This window comes from Salmo trutta, chromosome 4, assembly GCF_901001165.1.
Source record: "Salmo trutta chromosome 4, fSalTru1.1, whole genome shotgun sequence".
NCBI classification, from domain to species: Eukaryota; Metazoa; Chordata; class Actinopteri; order Salmoniformes; family Salmonidae; genus Salmo; species Salmo trutta.
Window position 1 is genome coordinate 69,568,704 of NC_042960.1, and position 21,083 is coordinate 69,589,786.

The 21,083-nt window shown below is 45.4% G+C and overlaps 1 protein-coding gene across 1 annotated transcript; it reads left to right on the top strand.

The window, feature by feature from the left end:
• Positions 1-4,906: 4,906 nt before the first annotated feature.
• LOC115191413 (tripartite motif-containing protein 16-like) lies at positions 4,907-16,439 on the top strand. Its single transcript, XM_029749269.1, has 6 exons — positions 4,907-5,553; positions 8,464-8,559; positions 14,685-14,918; positions 15,350-15,509; positions 15,635-15,694; positions 15,931-16,439. The coding sequence occupies exons 1-6, from the start codon at positions 4,957-4,959 to the stop codon at positions 16,437-16,439; spliced, it is 1,656 nt and encodes a 551-aa protein (XP_029605129.1). The 5' UTR covers positions 4,907-4,956.
• Positions 16,440-21,083: the final 4,644 nt, after the last annotated feature.

Here is a 21,083-nt window from a genome sequence, read left to right on the forward strand (position 1 = left end):
CAGCTTACTTTGGCCTACTCACTGAAACAGGAATGGAAGAGCTGTTACCATTCAAACAAATGTTTCTGTCGAACATGTATCCCACCTTCATTACCTACTTGGGACCTACAGCCCACGTTGGATTGCCAATCTTACAACTCAGAGAGCTTGCAAGCACAGCTTTTGAGGCACCAAAAGTACGGAACACTAAGAGCCCTATACTTTGAGGTTTCACTCAGACTACCTCGCCTCTCACATTGAGACTCATGCTGAAACTACACTTCCAGGACGTATCGTTTGTTCACCCTGTGTAAGTTACCAGCATCGAATCTGAACCCCTGCTTCTCAGAGCAGACTTGGATTGTTTACTCCCACTTATGGATTGGAGAACCAACCAAGTATGATCACAGGTAACTTTCTTCTCCACTGACCACACTGTCTACTCCTAATCCTAGCTGCAACACAGTCATTCACAAGGGTTATCTGTCGACAGCACCCCTTGGGAAAAATACTTTTCCAAACCTCTTGGTGAACGGTTGCTGGAACGGTTGCCACATGCAGACGCTGTGGTGACTGACAGGCCTCGACAGCCACTGAGTGTTTTGAAGCACAATCACCAGAAGATTAGGTTGAAAGGTTACAGCTAATCTAATACCAACGCGGCTGCTGACAACTTGTACAAAGGGTCCGACCTTTTCGTTTGTGCCTCAGATACCAACACCAACCGCTGGTGGGGGTTTTCCGAGACACAAAGGGGGGGAATACTAGCCCAGACCCATGATGAGCCTCGTCGAGGCCGGTGGAGGGGTCAAGGCTACATGCAACACTGCACGAGGCCGCCAGAGCAGAAAACAAATCTAGTTGTAAACTTCCCCATGAAAACAGAGAGGAGCGGACAGGTGTACCCGCACTGGTCGTAAAAGAAGTCCACCTCCAAAACACTTTCCACCTCCAAAACAAATGACAACAATAATCATTCCTCGCCATGTGTAGTTTCAACTACAATGCAAATAGTAAAATGCTCTAATAAATGCTCAGGATAATATTTCAGAATAAATCAGTAGGATAACTGGTCCCCTTGAGTACCAGTACCAATGCCAGCACAGTCAGTCCAGCCACAATCAGTAGGAAGGATAAAGAGCTCACAAGTCAAATTGCTATTGATAACAGTGACAGAGGAGATAGTAGTCACTCAGATTGCAACATGTGGAAGAGAATCTCCAAAACACTCTTCTGATGGCATGTAAGAGATACTTATATATTTAAGAGTTAATTTGGGGAAAAGAAACCTACCTTTCCACCCCAGACAGAGTAGGCCTACCTTTCCAACCCAGACAGAGTAGGCCTACCTTTACATCCCAGACAGTGCAGGCCTACCTTTCCACCCCAGACAGAGAAAGCCTACCTTTCCACCCGGTTCAACTTTTCCTCTCCTACCAGCCGGGGTCCAAGTACGTCAAGCCGGATGCCCTGTCTCGCCGCTTTAACCCCACGGTTACATCCCCAGAGCCCTAGACCATCCTTCCCACCTCGTGCCTGACACTGTCCGCTCCACGGTCCTGGAGTGGGCCCATTCCACCAGGCTTGCCTGTCACTCTCGTCGGACTCTGGCCTTCGTGTGACAATGCTTTTGGTGGCCTGCTATGGTTCCGGATGTTGCCGCATTTGTCGCCACCTGCACGGTCTGCGCACAGAACAAGACTCCTCGGCAAGCTCCGGCTGGTCTTCTCCAACCCCTGCCTGTCCCTCACCGTCCCTGGTCCCATATATCCCTGGATTTCGTCACGGGTCTCCCCCCATCTGAGGGCAACACTGCCATCCTGACTGTGGTCGACCGATATTCCATAGCTGCCCACTTCATTCCTCTCCCCAAACTACCCTCGGCCAAGGAGATGACCCAGCTTATTGTGCAGCACGTATTCCGGATCCACGGACTCCCGGTGGACATGGTCTCTGACCAGAGTCCGCAGTTCTCGTCCCGGTTCTGGAAGGCATTCTGCACGCTCATTGGGTCGTTGGCCAGCCTGTCCTCCGGATTCCACCCCCAGTCCAACGGCAAGTCGGAGTGAGCCAACCAGGACTTAGAGACAACTATTCGCTGCCTAGTCTCCGCCAACCCTACCAGCTGGAGTCAGCAACTGGTATGGGTTGAGTACGCTCGCAAAACCCTTCCTTGCTCTGCCACGTGTCTCTCGCCCTTCAAGTGTTCCTTGGGATGTCAGCCGCCGCTCTTCCCCGAGCAAGAGGAGGAAGTCAGCAATCCCTCTGCCCAGATGTTCTTCCGCCGCTGTCGCCGTACCTGGAAGAGAGCCCGGGCCGCTCTGTTGAAGACCACTTCCAGGTATAGGCGACAAGCGGATCACCACTGGACCCCTGCTCCACGCTATCGACTCGGGCAGAGGGTATGGCTCTCCACCCGGGACCCTCCCTCCAGGTAGAGTCCCATAAACTTTCCCCCTGTTTATTGCTTTACCTCCCTCCCTTATCTTATCTCATTTGCACACATTGTATATAGACTTGTTTTTCTACTGTATTATTAACTGTATCTTTGTTTATTCCATGTGTAACTCTGTGTTGTTGTATGTGTCGAACTACTTTGCTTTATCTTGGCCAGGTTGCAGTTGTAAATGAGAACTTGTTCTCAACTTGCCTACCTGGTTAAATAAAGGTGAAATAAAAAAATCATCCCGTTCCCCATCTCTAGAGTCATTAGCCCCACTGCTGTTCATCTTTTGTTACCGTATCCTCCGTATACAACCTACTTTCCATGTGTCAAGGATTAAGCCCGTGTCTCACAGCCCTTTGTCTTCTGTTTCCTGGCCCACCCCTCCTCCCTGTGTCATCGATGGCCATCCGGCGCACACCGTGAGACGCCTCCTGAGTGTTCGACCACGGGGCAGGGGTTTCCAGTACCTGGTTGACTGGGAGGGTTATTGCCCGGAGGAGAGGTGCTGGGTCAGCACTAGAGACATCCTGGACACAGCCCTCATTGACGACTTCCACTGCCGGCACCCCAGTCTACCAGGTATGTGCCCAGGTAGGACAACAGGTGGCACCCTAGAATGGGGGTACTGTCACACCCTGATCTGTTTCACCTGTCTTTGTGATTGTCTCCACCCTCCTCCAGTTGTCATCCATCTTCCCCATCCATCTTCCCTGGCTCCCTGTGGCTCAGTTGGTAGAGCATGGTGTTTGCAATGCCAGCATGGTGTGTGTAACGCCAGGGTTGTGGGTTCGATTCCCATGGGGGGCCAGAACAAAAAAAAATATTTAAAAAATGCATGAAATGAAATGACTGTAAGTTGCTCTGGATAAGAGTGTCTGCTAAATGACGTAAAAAAATTAATAAATAAATATCCCCTGTGTATTTATACCTGTTTTGTCTGTTGCCAGTTCGTCTTGTTTGTCAAGTCGACCTGCGTTTTTGTGTCTCAGCTACTGCCTTTTCCAGTCTCTCTTTTTCTCGCCCTCCAGGTTTTGACCCTTGCCTGTCCTGACTGAGCCCGCCTGCCTGACCACTCTGCCTGCCCCTGACTCTGAGCCGTCCTGCCTGACCACTCTGCCTGCCCCTGACCCTGAGCCTGCCTGCCGTCTGGTACCTTTGCCCCACCTCTGGATTATTGACCTCTGCCTGCCCCTGACCCTGAGCCTGCCTGCCGTCTGGTACCCTAGCCCCACCTCTGGATTATTGACCTCTGCCTACCCTGACTCTGAGCCTGCCTGCCGTCCGGTACCGTTGCCCCACCTCTGGTTTACTGACCCCTGCCTGCCTTGACCTGTCTATTGCCCCTGTTGGATTATTAAACCATTGATAATTCAACGTTGTCTGCATCTGGGTCTTACCTTCATACCTGATAATATTATCATATAATACAATATAAGGACTAGAAGAGAAGAACAGTTTTGACATGAAAGCACAGCCAGATGTTTTAGTCCTTTAGCAGAAGCTCTTATCCAGAGCAACTTAGAGGAGAATTATGGTTAAGTGCCTTGCTCAAGGGTACAAAGACAGAGCTTTCACCTTGTCCGCTCAGAGATTCAAACCAGCGACCTTTCAGTTACTGTCCCTACGCTATAACCCACTTGGCTACCTGCCACCTTGACAGTGTGTCTCTATACCTCTCAGTCTCTAAACCACTAGGATAGTTGTCACCTTGACAGTGTGTCTCTATCCTTCTCAGTCTCTAAACCACAAAGCTACCTGCCACCTTGACAGTGTGTCTCTATACCTCTCAGTCTCTGAAGACACCCAGCCATGGTTAGGATTATTAGAGAAGCTTTTCCTGCTGAAAGACAGTTTCATTACATCTGGTTTCAGAAATAATGTATTGGATATGTTCATAATTCCGTCCACCTATAAGATGTGCGGGGGATCTGTATGACTAAGAAGAGATACAAAGAAATCTGATTGTAAAACGTCTTCTCTTTTTAGTCCTAGATATGTCTAGGGTTACTGCTGAATGTAGTACCTCTAACCCTGACCCTAGGCCTAACAGTAATAATCACACTGTAATGTAAAGTATTAACTCATTCTCAATGATCAGTCAATATATACAGTATTAATATCAACTACAAAACATTGGCTCAATATCAAGTCCCCTCATTACAACCACTTAAGAATTATTATAGACACTTATAATCAGTGTTATAACACATAAGTGTATAATAAGACATTTTAAAGGTCATTAAAATAATTAGAATATGTACTTCATAGAAACTGTTACCCTTTATATATTCTAACCACTCTATTTAATATTAAGGGTCCTAACCTAGGAACTAAAATATTTTGTCTCCTTCTCAATGTTGCATGCAGTTCTCTCTCTCCCTTCCTCTAACCCCTCCCTCCTTCCCTCCCTCTAAACTCACCTTTCTGGCAGAACCAGAAAGTCCATACCTTCCAAAAACTAACTTCTGTGGAAACAAAACATATCTGAGTCTCTGTGTCGTCTGTCTGTGTGAGAGTGAACAACCATCAAAATGGCTCAGCAGGGAGTTCTGCTGGACCAGGGCCAGTTCTGTTGTTCTGTCTGTCTGGATCTACTGAAGGAACCAGTCACCATCCCCTGTGGACACAATTACTGTAGGATCTGTATTGAGGGCTGCTGGGATCAAGATGTTCTGAAAGGGGTCTATAGCTGTCCTCAGTGCAGAGAGACCTTCATTCCAAGGCCTAATCTGAGGAAAAATAACATGTTGGCTGATATGGTGGAGGAACTGAAGAAGACAAGACTCCAGGCTGCTCCCCCTCCTGCTCTGTGCTATGCTGGACCTGGAGATGTGGTGTGTGATTTCTGCACTGGGACCAGAAAGAAGAAAGCCCTCATGTCCTGTTTGGTGTGTCTGGCCTCTTACTGTGAGACTCACCTCCAACCTCACTATGAATTTCCTGCTTTGAAGAAGCACAAGCTGGTCAAAGCCACCGCACAACTACAGGAGAAGATCTGCTCTCATCATGACAAACTGCTAGAGGTTTACTGTCTTACCGATCAGCAGTGTATCTGTATGCTGTGTACAATGGATGAGCATAAAGGCCATGATACAGTGTCAGCTGCAGCAGAGAGGAATGAGAAACAGGTAAGACCAGAACAAGGTGTTGGTGACTGTCTGATAAACAAGGAATTAACCCCCGTGAGCGGGACGGACATCCAGCGAAAAACTCCTATGACATTAGCATAACGAAATTTAATATATTTTTTTTTCAAATATAGGACTGTCTCATATCGTTTTATAGATACACCTCTCCTGAATCGACCCACGTTGTCCGATTTTTAAAAAGGCTTTACATGAAAAGGAAAACTTTACATTATGTTAGAGGAGTATATCGTAAAAGTAGCCACATAGCCATTTTCCGACCAACCACATGCATCACAAATAACCAAAAAACAGCTAAATGCAGCACTAACCTTTGACAATCTTCATCAGTTGACAGTCCTAGGACATCATGTTATACAACACATACATTCTTTTGTTCGATAAAGTTCATATTTATATATAAAAACAGCATTTTACATCGGTGCGTAACGTTGACTAACTATTTCTCCTCAGATGTGTCATTTGAAACAGCGCTACAATTTACTGAATTACTATTCGAAAACATTTTTACAATGTAATATTGTCAATCTAAGATTTAAAGATTAACATGTCTTCAAAGCACCTGTCATGTCAGATTTAAAAATAACTTTACTGGGTAATCATACTTTGCGATGAAAGGGGATGCGATACTCAGAAAAATAGGCTAACATTACAGTTCGGCGCCATCTTGGAACAATCGCGTCTGAAATATATATTTGTATATTTTTGAAAATGTTTCCTTACCTTCGATTATCTTCATCACAATGCTCTTCCAGGAATCCCAGGTCCACAACAAATGTATTTTCGTTTGAAAAAGTTAATCCAATATGTCCCAATAGCGTGTTCTTGTCAGCGCGTTCTGAAAGCTAAACCAGAACTAGCGTCGTCCGCGGCCAAACTGTTTTACTAAAACGTATTTTTTGGTCATTTAGGTTCGTTCAAACATGTCAAACGCTGTATAACATAAATCTTTCGTGCCGTTTTCGACCACAGATCCAATAGCATTCAATGGGAACGGCTGCTTTGTCTTGCAAAACGTTTCCAAAGGTGGGGGCAACGAGGGACGCCGGCGTCATAATGGTGATGGCCTTCCCTACGTCACTTTGTTCCACAGCGTCTCATTCATTCAGTTTTGACTGTAGAAGGCTCAAATCACTTTGTAAAGACTGGGGACATCGTGTGGAAGCAATAGGAAGTGCTCAATGAACCATTGCTCACGGTGTGATTTATAGACACAGCGCTGAAGTTGAGTCCGCAATTCAGAATTCCACTTCCTGTTTCGATCGGTCTCAGGGTTTTGACTGCCATATGAGTTCTGTTATACTCACAGACACCATTCAAACAGTTCTAGAACCTTTAGGGTGTTTTCTATCCACCAGTATTAATTATATGCATATCCTAGCTTCTGAGATTGAGTAGGAGGCCGTTTAAAATGGGCACGATTTTATTCCAAACCGCGCTGTGGCGCCCCCTATCCTAGGGTAACTCGAAGAAGTTAATGATACAGTAGGAACTAAGGCTGTGTGAATATGAGATCATTCAAGTGAAATCAATCCAGGGCAGAACAAATATGAACACAACTTGAGTTTATAGATATGTTAACCCAGATTCCAGGGTGGCAGCATAGCCTAGTGGTTAGAACATTGAACTAGTAACCGAAAGGTTGCAAGATCAAATCCCCGAGCTGACAAGGTACATATCTGTTGTTCTGCCCCTGAACAAGGCAGTTAACCCACTGTTCCTAGGCTGTCATTGAAAATAAGAATTTCTATGGGCTTCCCGGGTGGCACAGGGGTCTAAGGCAGTGCTAGCTGTGCCACAAGAGACTCTGGGTTTGAGCCCAGGCTCTGTTGCAGCTGTGACTGGGAGGAGCATGGTGCGGTGCACAATTTGCTGAGTGTTGTTCAGGTTAGGGAAGGTTAGGCTGGCAGGGATATCCTTGTCTCATTGCACACTAGCTACTCCTGTGGCGGGCTGGGTGCAGTACATGCTGACCAGGTTGCACGGTGTTTCCTCCGGTGCAGTTGGCTTCCGGGTTGGATGTGTGTTGTGTCAAGTGTGGCTTGGTTGTGTTTTGGAGGACGCATGGCTCTTGACCTTCACATCTCCTGACCAGTTGCAGCGACAAGACTGTAACTACTACTAATTGGATACTATAAAAAGGGGGTTAAAAAGATATTAAGAATTTGTTCTTAACTGACTTGCCTAGTTAAATAAAGGTAAAAAAAACAAAACATTTATCACAGTTTTTTTAAAGACTCAAACCAAGTTTATTCACCCACTGGCTCAGACAGCTGCAAAGACAAAGACACAAGAACATATTTTTATAATCTCATACTAGGCGTGAGAGACTAACTAGACTGTTGAATTCCTGGCTCCTCTCCAGTTCTGCAGCTGGCTTGCCTTATCAGAAACTGAAACTAGTTGCCCTTTGTCTCCCTCTTTAGGAACATTGATATTCAACAATAACATGTTTGAACAGAATATTTCAGCATTTCCTCTTGTCTCTCTCAGTAACTTTCCAACACCAAGTTCCTATCCACCCTTCATTGACCCCAACATATTCATTCCTTATGCATGTAAAGTCATTAATAAGTTATAGTATGGTAACATGAATAAGTATATTTCTAGCTAGAAATCAACAAGTCAAACACCATTATCATTTGTTATCAAACTTCATTATCATTTGTTATCAAACACCATTATCATTCCTTATCAAACACCCAATCAGCGCCCTGATATGTGTTCTGTTAAAACTATAATCATTCACGACTTCATAATAATATATTTTCACACAGACACATCCTCAATATTTGTATCCTTATATTCTATGGGCCCTATGTCACATTACTATACTATTGATATACTGGACAGATAAAGCTTGATAGCTCATTGAATAGTGATTCTCCACAGAGGCAGCTGGGGATGAGTCAGCAGAAGGTCCAGCAGAGATTCCAGGAGAGAGAGAAGAGGCTGAAAGAGCTGCAACAGGCTGTGGAATCTCTAAAGGTGAGTATTGTTGACCAGAGGAGACATACCATTTCACTTCTCTCCTCCAGTATTGTATAACATAATGTCCTAAGATTGTCATCTGATGAAGATCATCAAAGGTTAGTGCTGCATTTAGCTGTGGTTTGGGTTTATGTGACATTATATGCTAGCTTGAAAAATGGGTGTCTGATTATTTCTGGCTGGGTACTCTGCTGACATAATCTAATGTTTTGCTTTCGTTCTAAAGCCTTTTTGAAATCGGACAGTGTGGTTAGATTAACGAGAGTCTTGTCTTTAAAATGCTGTAAAATAGTCATATGTTTGAGAAATTGAAGTAATAGCATTTCTAAGGTATTTGAATAACGCGCCACGGGATTCCACTGGCAAGCGTCCCACCTAGCCCAGAGTGGTTTTAATAAATTCCTGAAGATGAACACTCCGCTGCACCTTGGTCTACTCTCTCTTCCGACGACCGTTACAGAATCCCCCACCAGAAAAGGACCAAGCAGCGGAGGAAGGAGCAGCACCATGAGAAGAGCGTTCAGGACTCGTGGACATGGGAGGAGATATTGGACGGTAAAGGACCATGGGCTCAAGCTGGGGAGTATTGCCGCCCGCAGTGGGAGATCGAGGCTGCGAGAGCGGAGAGGCGCTGGTATGAGGCAAGGGAGCGTGACAGGCACGAGAGGCAGCCCCAAACATTTTTTTGGGGGGGCACACGGGGAGTATGGCGGAACCAGGAAGGAATTCTGGGCCAAATCCCCGTGCTTACGGCAGGCAGTGTGATACTGGTAAGGCACCGTGTTATGCTGTGAAGCGCATGGTGTCTCCAGTGCGCATGCATAGCCCGGTGCACTATAGGCCAGCCCCCCGCAAGTGTCATGCGAGGGCAGGCATCGAGCCAGGACGGATTGTGCCGGCTCAGCGCGTCTGGTCTCCAGTGCCCCTTTTCGGTCCAGGTTATCCTGCACCGGCTCTGCGCACTGTGTCTCCAGGGCGCTGGGAGGGTCCAGTTCACCCAATGCCTGCGCTCCGCCCATGCCGGGCCAAAGTGGGCATTCAGCCTGGAGTGTGGGTAAATAGCCTAAGTACCATATCTCCAGTGCTCCCCCACAGCTCGGTTTATCCTGTGCCTCCTCCTCGGTCCAGGCCTCCAGTGGGTCTCCCCATCCTGGTCCGTCCTGTGCCTCCTCCTAGGACCAGGCCTCCAGTGGGTCTCCCCATCCTGGTCAGTCTTGTGCCTCCTCCTAGGACCAGTCTGGAGCCGCCAGAGCCGCACGCCAGTCCGGAGCCGCCATAGCCGCCCGCCAGTCCGGAGCCGCCAGAGCCGCCCGCCAGTCCGCAGCCGCCAGAGGCGCCCGCCAGTCCAGAGCCGACAGACCGCCCGCCAGTCTGGAGCCGCCAGAGCCGCCCGCCAGTCCGGAGCCGCCAGAGCCGCCCGCCTGTCCGGAGCCGCCAGAGCCACCCGCCTGTCCGGAGCCGCCAGAGCCGCCTGCCTGTCCGGAGCCGCCAGAGCCGCCCGCCTGTCCGGAGCCGCCAGAGCTGCCCGCCAGCCTGGTGAGTCCTGTGCCTGCGCCCAGGGCCAGGCCTCCTTCATGTCTCCCCAGCCTGGTGAGTCCTGTGCCTGTGCCCAGGGCCAGGCCTCCTTCATGTCTCCCCAGTCTGGTGAATCCTGGGCCAGAGCCGCCAGAGCCGCCAGAGCTGCCAGAACCGCCCGCCAGCCCGGAGCCGCCAGAGTCGCCCGCCAGCCTGGTGAGTCCTGTGCCTGCGCCCAGGGCCAGGCCTCCTTCATGTCTCCCCAGCCTGGTGAATCCTGGGCCAGAGCCGCCAGGGCCGCCCGCCAGCCCGGAGCCGCCAGGGCCAACCGCCAGCCCGGAGCCCCCAGGGCCGCCCGCCAGCCCGGAGCCGCCAGGGTCGCCCGCCAGCCGGGCGCAGCCAGGGTCGCCCGCCAGCCGGGCGCAGCCAGGGACGCCGCCAGCCGGGCGAAGCCAGGGTCGCCCGCCAGCCGGGCGCAGCCAGAATCGCCCGCCAGGCGGGCGCAGTCAGGGTCGCCTACCAGTCCTCCGGCGCGGCCAGGGGTGCCACCTAAGTGGGCGACGCCGAGAGTGGAGTGGAGGCCACGTCCCACATCTGAGCTGCCGCCGTAAGAAGGCCCACCCAGACCCTCCCCTTCAGAGTCAGGTTTTGCGGCCGGAGTCCACACCTTTGGGGGGGGGTACTGTAACGCCCTGGCCATAGAGAGGGGTTTTTGTTCTTTATTTTGGTTAGGCCAGGGTGTTACATTGGGTGGGCGTTCTATGTTAATTTTTCTATGTTTTTGTATTTCTTTGTTTTGGGCCGTGTGTGGCTCCCAATCAGGCACAGCTGTAGTTCATTGTTGCTGATTGAGAGTCACACATAAGGAGCCTGTTTTTCCTTTGGGTTTTGTGGGGGATTGTTTCTGTTTCCTGTTTGCACCTGACAGTACTGTTTGGCTGTCGGTTTTCTTGTTTTTGTATAGTGTTCACGTTGTTTAATAAATTCCTGAAGATGAACACTAACTCCGCTGCACCTTGGTCTACTCTCTCTTCCGATGGCCGTTACACAGGTGCAACATTTATGGTCATGTTGCAGCAGTTTGTAGGAGGGAGATTACAAGATGTGGGAAGTGTGCAGGAGGTCATGGGATAGAGGATTGTGTAGTTTCAGTGGATAAGGTTGTGTGTGTCAACTGTAGGGGTGTCCATGTTGCCGGGGATCAGAGGTGTCTGGTGAGAGAGAGGCAGGTTGAGGTGGCTAGAGTCAGAGTCATGCAGAAGGTGGCGTATGCTGAGGTAGTGAAGAAAGTAGAGGAGGATGGGTCAAGGGTGAGGGATCCTGAGAGGATCCCTGTGAGTAGTAGATCTGTGCCAGCACAGAGTGATAGGCCAACGAGTGATATATGCTTCAGTAAGGTTGGCTTCTTAGAGTTCAAAGCAATGGTTATCAACTGTACCGCAGAAATGGAATGTAAATCACAGAAAATAGATGTTGTGGTGGCAGCTGCAGAGAAGTATTTGGTCATATGAGATTTGACTTCAGAAGAGTTCCAGGGTGTGTTGAGTGGTGGTGTCCCGTCCTCCCAGGTCGTTGGCATGGTACCGGAGCAGATAGGGTCAAAGTAGTGGAATGGGGTAGTAGGGTTTTTAATGAGTGTAGGGTTAGTTGGCATGGTGCAGGAGCAGATAGGGTCAAAGTAGTGGAATGGGGTAGTGGGTTTTTAATGAGTGTAGGGTTAGTTGGAAAGGTGTTTTTCAGTATTATATATATTATTTTGTTAAATGTTCCTTTCCCCTTTTCTCATTTTGTATCACAAAGTAAAATAGATTTTTGTTATTGTCCAGTTGGGGGCGGTAATTCAACATATTGGATGCCAACCGCCGTTATTAAACTCCAAAGAAGATGAAACGTTATATTATGTCTATGTACAGTGTTGTAACGATGTCTCTCTCTCATTCCATCACTTTCGTGGTAGTTGGTTGTGTTGGTCTCTGGTTATGAATGGGGTGCTGACAGACAATCGTTGATGGATATTTATAGAGCTCTGATCAGGACGACAATTGATTACGGGTGTATAGTTTATGGAACAGCAGCAAAGACTTAAGCTGGACAGAATCCAGTATATAGCTTTAAGGATATGTATTGGTGCATTTAAATCAATATCTGTACGTGTCTTACTAGTGGAGGCAGGTGAGATGCCTTTGGGTATACGACGTAATAAATTGTCATTATCTTACTGGGTTGCAAGGCTGTGAGGTTGAGCATCCCACTGCTACTGTTCTAGATGACTGTTGGGAATATACTAGTAGACAAGGCAGTGGTTTTGGTTGGACAGTTGTAGGTGTCAATGTTATTATGGAGAAATGAGAGAATGGGTGTAGTAGTGATATTCTGCTGGGTCCCAGCATATTCAGGTGTGGAAGGGAATGAAATTGTAGACCAGTTGTGTGGCAGAAGAGATGGGGACTCTGGGCACAAGGGACGGCATTTATATGTCCTCTAAAGGTCGGTGGACCAAGGTTCAAAGGTCAGAATAGGAAGGAAGAGGTGGTGTTTACTCGATTGTGCTTAGGACATTGTACATTGAACTGGTCCTTACATCTGGTTGGCAGCATGTGAATGGTTTGTGTCTGGAGGGTATTGTCAATGAAACGGTGGAGCATGTGTTGTTATATTGTTGTAAGGATGTTGAAGAGAGGGAAAGATTGAAGTGTAGGGTTATTGAGGTTGGATGGGGTTGGGGGGGTTGGAAGGGATTTGGGGGATGGGGGAGGGTCTATTAGAAGTTAGTAGGGCTCTTTTTTATTTTCTCAGAAGTACTGAGTTAGATAGGAGGATTTAGAAATGGTGTAAACCGTGATTGAACACACTCCAGCACAGTAGGTGGCACCATGCACCTTTAACGTTGGTTTGCGGACCGCCAATATAACATAAAAGAAGAAGGGTTTTGTGGTTCCTGAGGAGGGCTACTATTCTTTTTGCGTATTTTCCAAATGTATTATCCAGTTGTTAAGGGTTTATTTATTCGTTTCACTGTTTATCGGTTAGAGTTGAGGGGGGAGTAGGGAAGTTTGTTTGGGCGGAGTGATGGCCTCAACCGAGTGGAGAAGAAACGCTGTCTATTCAGGTGCGTTCTGGAGAATGGTGTTGAGGAATTATTGATCATGGTCGGCAAACAGGTGGGAACGGAACATATACACTCTGTATCCAGAATGAACAAGGCGGTGGTTGTGGTATTGAAAAAGGTGAGTCTTGTTGCCCGGCTAGTTACCAGTATGATTTTTGTGAGGGGTGTGTTGGTCCCGATTTCGACAAGAGTAGTGGTGTCTAATCTGCCTCCGTTTATTACGGACGAACAGATCCGTAAAGATTTGGTTCGTTTTGGTCAATTTACAAGTGTTTTTTGTTTCATGGCTCTCGGCTGGGTATCTCTTTTCGTAGACACGTGTTTGTTTCTTAACAAAATTCAAGGTTAAACAGGGGAGGGGTGGTACAAAGGGTTTGTTTAGGGTAGACAACCGCGACCAGTCGGCAGCAGGGGCTAGGACTAGGCTGGACACTCCATTTTTAACCACATTTACTGATAAAACTAGTTAATTGCATCCTCCAAGGAGCCCAGTTATATAATGTTACCATATGTCCCAGCTGTTTGCAGTAGTTTTGAAGTATACGTGAAAAAACAGGTCTTATTTTAGTTCATGTTTCACCCTGCAGCTCCTATTCGTTATATTGAAAAAACAGGTCTTATTTTAGGTCATGTTTCACCCTGCCAGCTCCTATTAGTTGTATTTAAAAAAAGTAGGTCTTATTTTAGGTCATGTTTCACCCTGCCAGCTCCTATTAGTTGTATTGAACACTGTGGCACCAACTCACCTTCTGAAAGTTCTATTCCCAGTCCATTGTTCTGCGTCACAATGTCAGCTTCACTACTGTTATCAATGAGACCAGCCCGTGTTAACCTTGTAGGTTTACCTCAGGTAACTTATTATTAACTAGGTTACAGCTACTTGGTGAGGAAGCTCACTGTTCACCTGGTTACACGTTGTAGTGACCTACAGTGTTAGTGAGTAGAACAGATGGTTGCTGCAAAGACATCAAACGTTAAACATGTTTAACCATATTTTGTTTCAGAAAAAGGTTTAAAACCTTAACAAAACGTATGTCCATGTTCTCTTTTTCAAGATGTGGCCGATTTAAACAGATTTGTTGTTTCTAAATGGCTGCTGGGTAATATGATAATTGTTGAAATCTGTTGGTTCGTAGGCATCAAATAGAGAGAATGCTGCGCAGGTTCACTTAGTTGTAAACCAAATGGATAGGTGGAGCTCATTGATTTGTAGCTCTGACACAGTTGCTACCTCAGATTATGAGGTATGTAGTACCCACAGCTGACCACAGGGAAGAGCAAGAGAGATATAAACCCATACAGTTTTTCTCTTTAAATACCCTGAACCTAACAATCAATCAAATGTATTTATGAAGCCCTTTTTACATCAGCAGATGTCACAAAGTGCTGTACAAAAACTCTAACCCTACATATGACCTATACTACCTACTGTCTCACTCTCTCTCTCTGTCTCTCTCTGTCTCTCTCTGTCTCTCTCTCTCTCTCTCTCTCTTAACAGCGCTCTGCACAGGCAGCAGTGGAGGACAGTGATCAGATCTTTACTGAGCTGATCCGCTCTATTGAGAGAAGGAGCTCTGAGGTGAAGGAGCTGATCAGAGCCCAAGAGAAGGCTCAAGTGAGTCAAGCTGAAGGACTCCTGGAGCAACTGAAGCAGGAGATAGCTGAGCTGAGGAAGAGAAGCACTGAGCTGGAGCAGCTCTCACACACAGAGGATCACATCCATTTCCTCCAGGTAACTAAACTGCCTTGTTACATGTGATATTAAATTAATGTGAACTATTCATCTCAATCATTGTTGTCCTGTCTGTCTCTCTGTCCCTGTCTCTCCCTCTCTCTCTCTGTCCGTCCCTCTCTCTCTCTGTCCGTCCCTCTCTCTCTCTGTCCGCTCTCTCTCTGTCTCTCTCCCTTTCTCTGTCTCTGTCCGTCTCTCTCTCTCTCTCTCTCTCGCTCTGTCTCTCTCTCTCTCTTTCTGTCCCTCTCACTGTCTCTCTCCCTTTCTGTCTCTCTCCCTTTCTGTCTCTCTCCCTTTCTGTCTCTCTCCCTTTCTGTCTCTCTCTATCCCTCTCTCTCTGTCCCTTTCTGTCTCTCTCTGTCCCTCTTTGTGCCTCTCTCTTTTTGTCCCTATTTGTCCCTCTCTCTCTCTGTCCCTCTCTCTCTCTCCAGAGTTATCAGTCTCTCTCCAGTATCAGTGTATATTCAGACTTACCCAGCATCGTTGTCCGTCCTCTTCAGTACTTTGGAGATGTGAGTAAGACTGTGTCTGAACTGAGAGAGAAACTAGAAGACTTCCTTAAAGGAGAATGGACCAAGATCTCCACTACAGGTGTGTTGAAAACAATAAGAACATCAACTTTAGACCATTGAAAGTTCCCTACTAGTCATATACATGTGGAATATGGTATGATGATAACATTCCCTCTCTCTGTCAATGTGTTTGTGTGTCTGTAGTGAATATAGTGGATGTTGTACTGCCTCCAGAGCCCAAGACCAGAGAACAGTTGTTACAATGTGAGTCTCTTTATTGTGAAGTAACTAACAGTCTCTTTTTACTGACACTCCTAACAATCCCTCTAGAAATATATAGCAACAGTAGATCTAATCAAAGACTGGGTATCTATCTGACTCCTCATATTTCTCTGATTTGATCTCTGCTGTGCTCTAATCAAAGACAGGGTAGATACAGTATCTGACTTAACTTACTGTTCTGACTCCCCTCATTGGTCTCTGCTCTGCTCTTTTCCCAGATTCCTGTCAGCTCACACTGGACCCAAACACAGCAGGCACATACCTCTCTCTGTCTGAAGGCAACAGAAAGGTGACCACTACACGCCAAGTCCAACCATATCCTGACCATCCAGACAGATTTACCAACTACTGTCAGGTTCTGTGTAGAGAGGGTCTGTCTGGACGCTGTTACTGGGAGGTGGAGTGGAGAGGTGATGTTTATACAGCAGTCTCATATAAAGACATCAGCAGAACAGAGAGAGGTAATATATTTGGACACAATAACAAGTCCTGGAGTTTACAGTATTGTAGTGGTGATTATTGTTTCAGACACAATAATGTTGAGAGTAAAGTATCAGGCCCTCAGTCCTCCAGAGTAGGAGTGTACCTGGATCACAAGGCAGGTACTCTGTCCTTCTACAGTGTCTCTGACACAATGACCCTCCTCCACAGAGTCCAGACCACATTCACTCAGCCCCTCTATCCTGGGTTTAGTCTCTCTGGTACTGCTGAGCTGGTTAAACTGTAGTAGGGTCCACATAGATACTAGTCATGCTGGTGTAGTCTATAGCTGAGCTGGTTAAACTGTAGTAGGGTCCACATAGATACTAGTCATGCTGGTGTAGTCTATAGCTGAGCTGGTTAAACTGTAGTAGGGTCCACATAGATACTAGTCATGCTGGTGTAGTCTATAGCTGAGGTGGTTAAACTGTAGTAGGGTCCACATGGATACTAGTCATGCTGGTGGTGACAGTCCCCAGATATAATGGTCTGTTTTTCTGTACAATAATTTGTCTGACTGTACAGTTGAATTAAAATGTAATATACTTATTTTTATCAAATACAATGTTTTAATCTTGTACATTTCCGTGAATCATGATGTATGGTGTTGATGTATATTGGTTGTCATTCAGAACCATTGATATGTTTTCTCAGTTGGTTCTCTGTCTCTATTGACCAAACAATAAAACCAGCAGATATCTTGACTTGCCACTCAGTATATCAGTAATGTTCAGAATAGTACTTTAATATCATTGGAGATTGATGGTCTTTTTAATCCACTATCCAGAGTCAGGAACAGATGAAGTTAGGTCTGCTACTGTTCAGGGATTAACTTCTTTAGGTATAGTGGGCAGTATTTTCACTTTTGGATGAAAAGCGTGCCCAGAGTAAACTGCCTAATACTCGGGCCCAGAGTCAAATATTTGCATATTATTAGTAGATTTGGATAGAAAACACTCTAAAGTTTCTAAAAGCGTATGAATGATGTCTGAGTATAACAGAACTCATATGGCAGGCAAAAACCTGAGAGGTGTCCAACCAGGAACTGGGAACTCTGACGGTTGTAGTCTTTTCAAATTATTTTCTATCCAAACTACAGTGTCTGTGGGGTCATTTTGCACTTCCTAAGGCGTCCACTAGATGTCAACAGTCATTAGAACCTTTATTTGAGGATTCTACTATGCAATTTGATTGAGTAACACCCGGAACAGTGGTCTGGCTGGGGTCACTTACCTCATGTGCGGGGACGCCATTTTTCTTTTTCTTCTGTAATGAATCTGCTATTTTCCGGTTGGAATATTATCTAAGTTTTACATTAAAAACACCCTAAAGATGCTGAGGGAACTTTATAACTTTTCATCAACGGTAGACAGACGCGCTTCATGCATTTTGGAATGGTGATCTGGACGCGCCAACAAACTGATTTATTTCGACATAAATGATGGACTTTATCGAACAAATGAACATTTCTTGTGGAAGTGGGAGTCCTTCCGAGTGCATTCAGCCAAAGATCAGCAAAGATAAGAAAATATTTCTAACATATTTTAGAGTTTTGTCGATGCCGTGGCTGGACGGCTAACTGTATAGCTTGCATTGACGGTGAGGCTCAGTACTCAGAATATTGAACAATGTGCTTTCTCCGTGAAGTTATTTTGAAATCTGACAAAGCGGTTGCATAAAGGAGTAGTTTATCTATAATTCTTTAATTAATTGTTATATATTTTGTCAATGTTTATGATGAGTGTTTCTGGGGTGACTACATTTTCTGAACGTCATGTGCAAATGTAAAATGGGGTTTTTGGATATAAATATGAACTTGATAGAACAAAAAATGCATGTGTTGTCTAACATGATGTCCTAGGAGTGTCATCTGATGAAGATCGTCAAAGGTTAGTGCATAATTTCAGCTGGTTTTCTGCTTTTGTTGACGCCTGTCCTTGCATTGAAAATGGCTGTGTTTAGGTGGTGTCCTAACATAATCTAATGTTTTGCTTTTGCCGTAAAGCCTTTTTGAAATCGGACAATGTGGTTGGATTAAGGAGAAGTGTATCTTTCAAATGATGTAAAATAGTCTTATGTTTGAAAAATTTGAATTATGGTATTTTTGATGTTTTGTATTTCGCGCCATGCTATTTCACTGGCTGTTGGGAGTGTGTCCCGCAGGTGGGACGCTAGCGTCCCACATAGCCCATACTAGTTAAATATGATTTATGGGGATGGGAAGAAAAAAAATCCAACACTAAACTTCATCTAGTAATAGTTTTCCTTTGTAATTTTTTCCAAGGTGTGTCTTTAACCTGTCTGGGCTAGGGGGCAGTATTGAGAATTTTGGAAAAAATATGTTCCCATTTTTAACTGCCTCCTACACCAACTCAGAAGCTAGAATATGCATATTATTGTTCAGGTTTGGATAGAAAACACTCTGAATTTTCTAAAACTGTTTGAATGGTGTCTGTGAGTATAACAGAACTCCTATGGCAGGCAAAAACCTGACAAGGTTTCAAGCAGGAAGTACCCTGTCTGACAAGGAGTCGTGCGTCTTGCATCTTTTTATTGAAAAGTAAGGATCTTAGCTGTAACGTGACAATTCCCAGGGCTCCAATAGGCTCTCAGAGCCCGCGAAAACCCTGAAGGTTTACGAGGGAGCCTCAGGTTGAAACAGATTATCGCCTTTTGTAAGTGGATGCTGAGAGGACCTTTGAATGATGCGCGTGCATGAGTCGCTTCTGAGGAGAAATTTTATTCGGCTGTTTAGGCTCAATGCATACTCCCGGTCGGAATATTATCACTTCTCTACGACATAAATGGCATAAAAATTGGTTTTAAACAGCGGTTGACATGCTTCGAAGTACGGTAATGGAATATTTAGACATTTTTGACACGCCAATGCGCCACGCGCGGGACCGTGAAGAAGCATTCTGATAGTGTCTAGAACTCACGAACAAAACGTCGCTGTTGGAATATAACGATGGATTATTTGGGACCAAACCAACATTTGTTATTGAAGTAGAAGTCCTGGCAGTGTATTCTGATGAAGAACAAGCAAGGTAAGAACATTTTTCTTATAGGAAATTTGATTTTGGTGGAGGCTGACCTGGGTGGGTATCTAAATAGCTAGCCCTGTAATGCCGGGCTATGTACTTAGATTATTGCAAAATGTGCTTCATCCGAAAAGCTATTTTAATAATTGTGGGAGATTATATGCATTGTATAGTACATTAATATATACAGGACTGTGTGGTGGTAACCCTATAGTCATCCTGCTGTCTCTACGTCTCTGGTGGGTTGTAGTACAGACACAGTACATTATAATAAATGTGAATGCTCACATCAAATGTTTAAAGAATGTCACAAATATTAAATTGAATCATTTTATTGAAATAAAATGTATTGAATTTAATCAAAAGTCTAACCATGCTGAGGGATCAGGATTAGGAAAAGGTCTGGAGGTGTTCAGGGGTGAGGACTCATCCATAAAGGAGGTATTATTAACCATTTCAAAAGGTCTGGAGGGGTTCAGGGGTGAGGACTCATCCATAAAGGAGGTATTATTAACCATTTCAAAAGGTGTGGAGGTGTTCAGGGGTGAGGACTCATCCATAAAGGAGGTATTATTAACCATTTCAAAAGGTCTGGAGGTGTTCAGGGGTGAGGACTCATCCATAAAGGAGGTATTATTAACCATTTTGAAAGGGGGAGGGGTTTCAAGAACATCTTTAGGGGTGCTGTAGGGCTTTGAAGGGTTTTGTTTCAAAGATTGAATCTGTTGGTGAAGCTTATAGTTTGGAACATCTGAGAGAGTAGCTGTAGCCCTTTGAAGGTTTACATTTACATATTAGTCATTTCACTCTTATCCAGAGCAACTTACAGTAATGAATGCATACATTTCCTTCCATACATTTTCTTTTTCTTTTTTCGTACTGGCCCCCTGTGGGAATCGAACCCACAACCCTGGCATTGCAAACACCATGCTCTACCAACTGAGCCACAGGGAAGGTTTTATTTTAGAGATTGAATCTGTTGGTGAAGCTTATAGTTTGGAACACCTGAGAGGGGAATGTTGAGGATTGCCAGGGCTTTAAGAAACTGACGCCATCCAGGAGGTCTTCTGTCATCAGCAACCTGGTGGGCTGCTGTGGTACTTTTAAACAAGTCCATCATATGAGAACCCCTGACAACACCCCCCTGAAAGATAAACTCTCCTTTGTCATTCCAAGTAACGGCCCCCTTTGAGTCTTTTATCTTGTTCATAATGTATCTATCATTTTTCCTGTTACGTGCCGGAACATGTGTCAACATGTCATGCATAACATTATCTTCAACATCTATTTGATCTATACCTTTTAAGGTCTCCGCTCCAGGCATTACAGGGGCATGGCTCTCTCTATTCTCTTCATCCTTTAAGGGTTCCGGTAGGGAAAGCCTCCGTTTACCAAGGCCAAATACCTCTTCTTTAATCACGCCCAGATAAAGTTATATAACTATCTATAACTTTTAATGAAGGAAACTCCAATTCCCTTTGGAGTCTAAGACAATTGATGTATGGATAACTTAGTGAAGACTGGGTTTGTGCAGATAACAACAATTTAAGACGTTTGGAATGAGACTTGCGTGAGGTAAAAATACATCATTAAATTTGAAGACTAACCGATCAGATATTATAATATCTGAAAGTTATATTAGGAAAATTACAACTTTGTAATCTGAATATTTTCCTTGGTGCCGACCTCCTAGTTAATTACAGTTACACGATTAATCAGTTAATCGTGTATTAATGTATTAATAATTACAGAGAGTTATTTGATAAACATGTCTTCAGTTTAATGATGCCAAAGACACGACAGTATGTAGAACCACAGTAAAGCCCAGTATGGACTATCAATACAGATAT

Excerpts from the sequence above, each read along its gene's own strand:
- LOC115191413 (XM_029749269.1), top strand. The coding sequence starts at position 4,957 with ATGGCTCAGCAGGGAGTTCTGCTGGACCAGGGCCAGTTCTGTTGTTCT. Across the intron at positions 14,919-15,349 it reads ATCACATCCATTTCCTCCAG|AGTTATCAGTCTCTCTCCAG; the intron begins GTAACTAAACTG and ends CTCTCTCTCCAG. Across the intron at positions 15,695-15,930 it reads CAGAGAACAGTTGTTACAAT|ATTCCTGTCAGCTCACACTG; the intron begins GTGAGTCTCTTT and ends CTCTTTTCCCAG.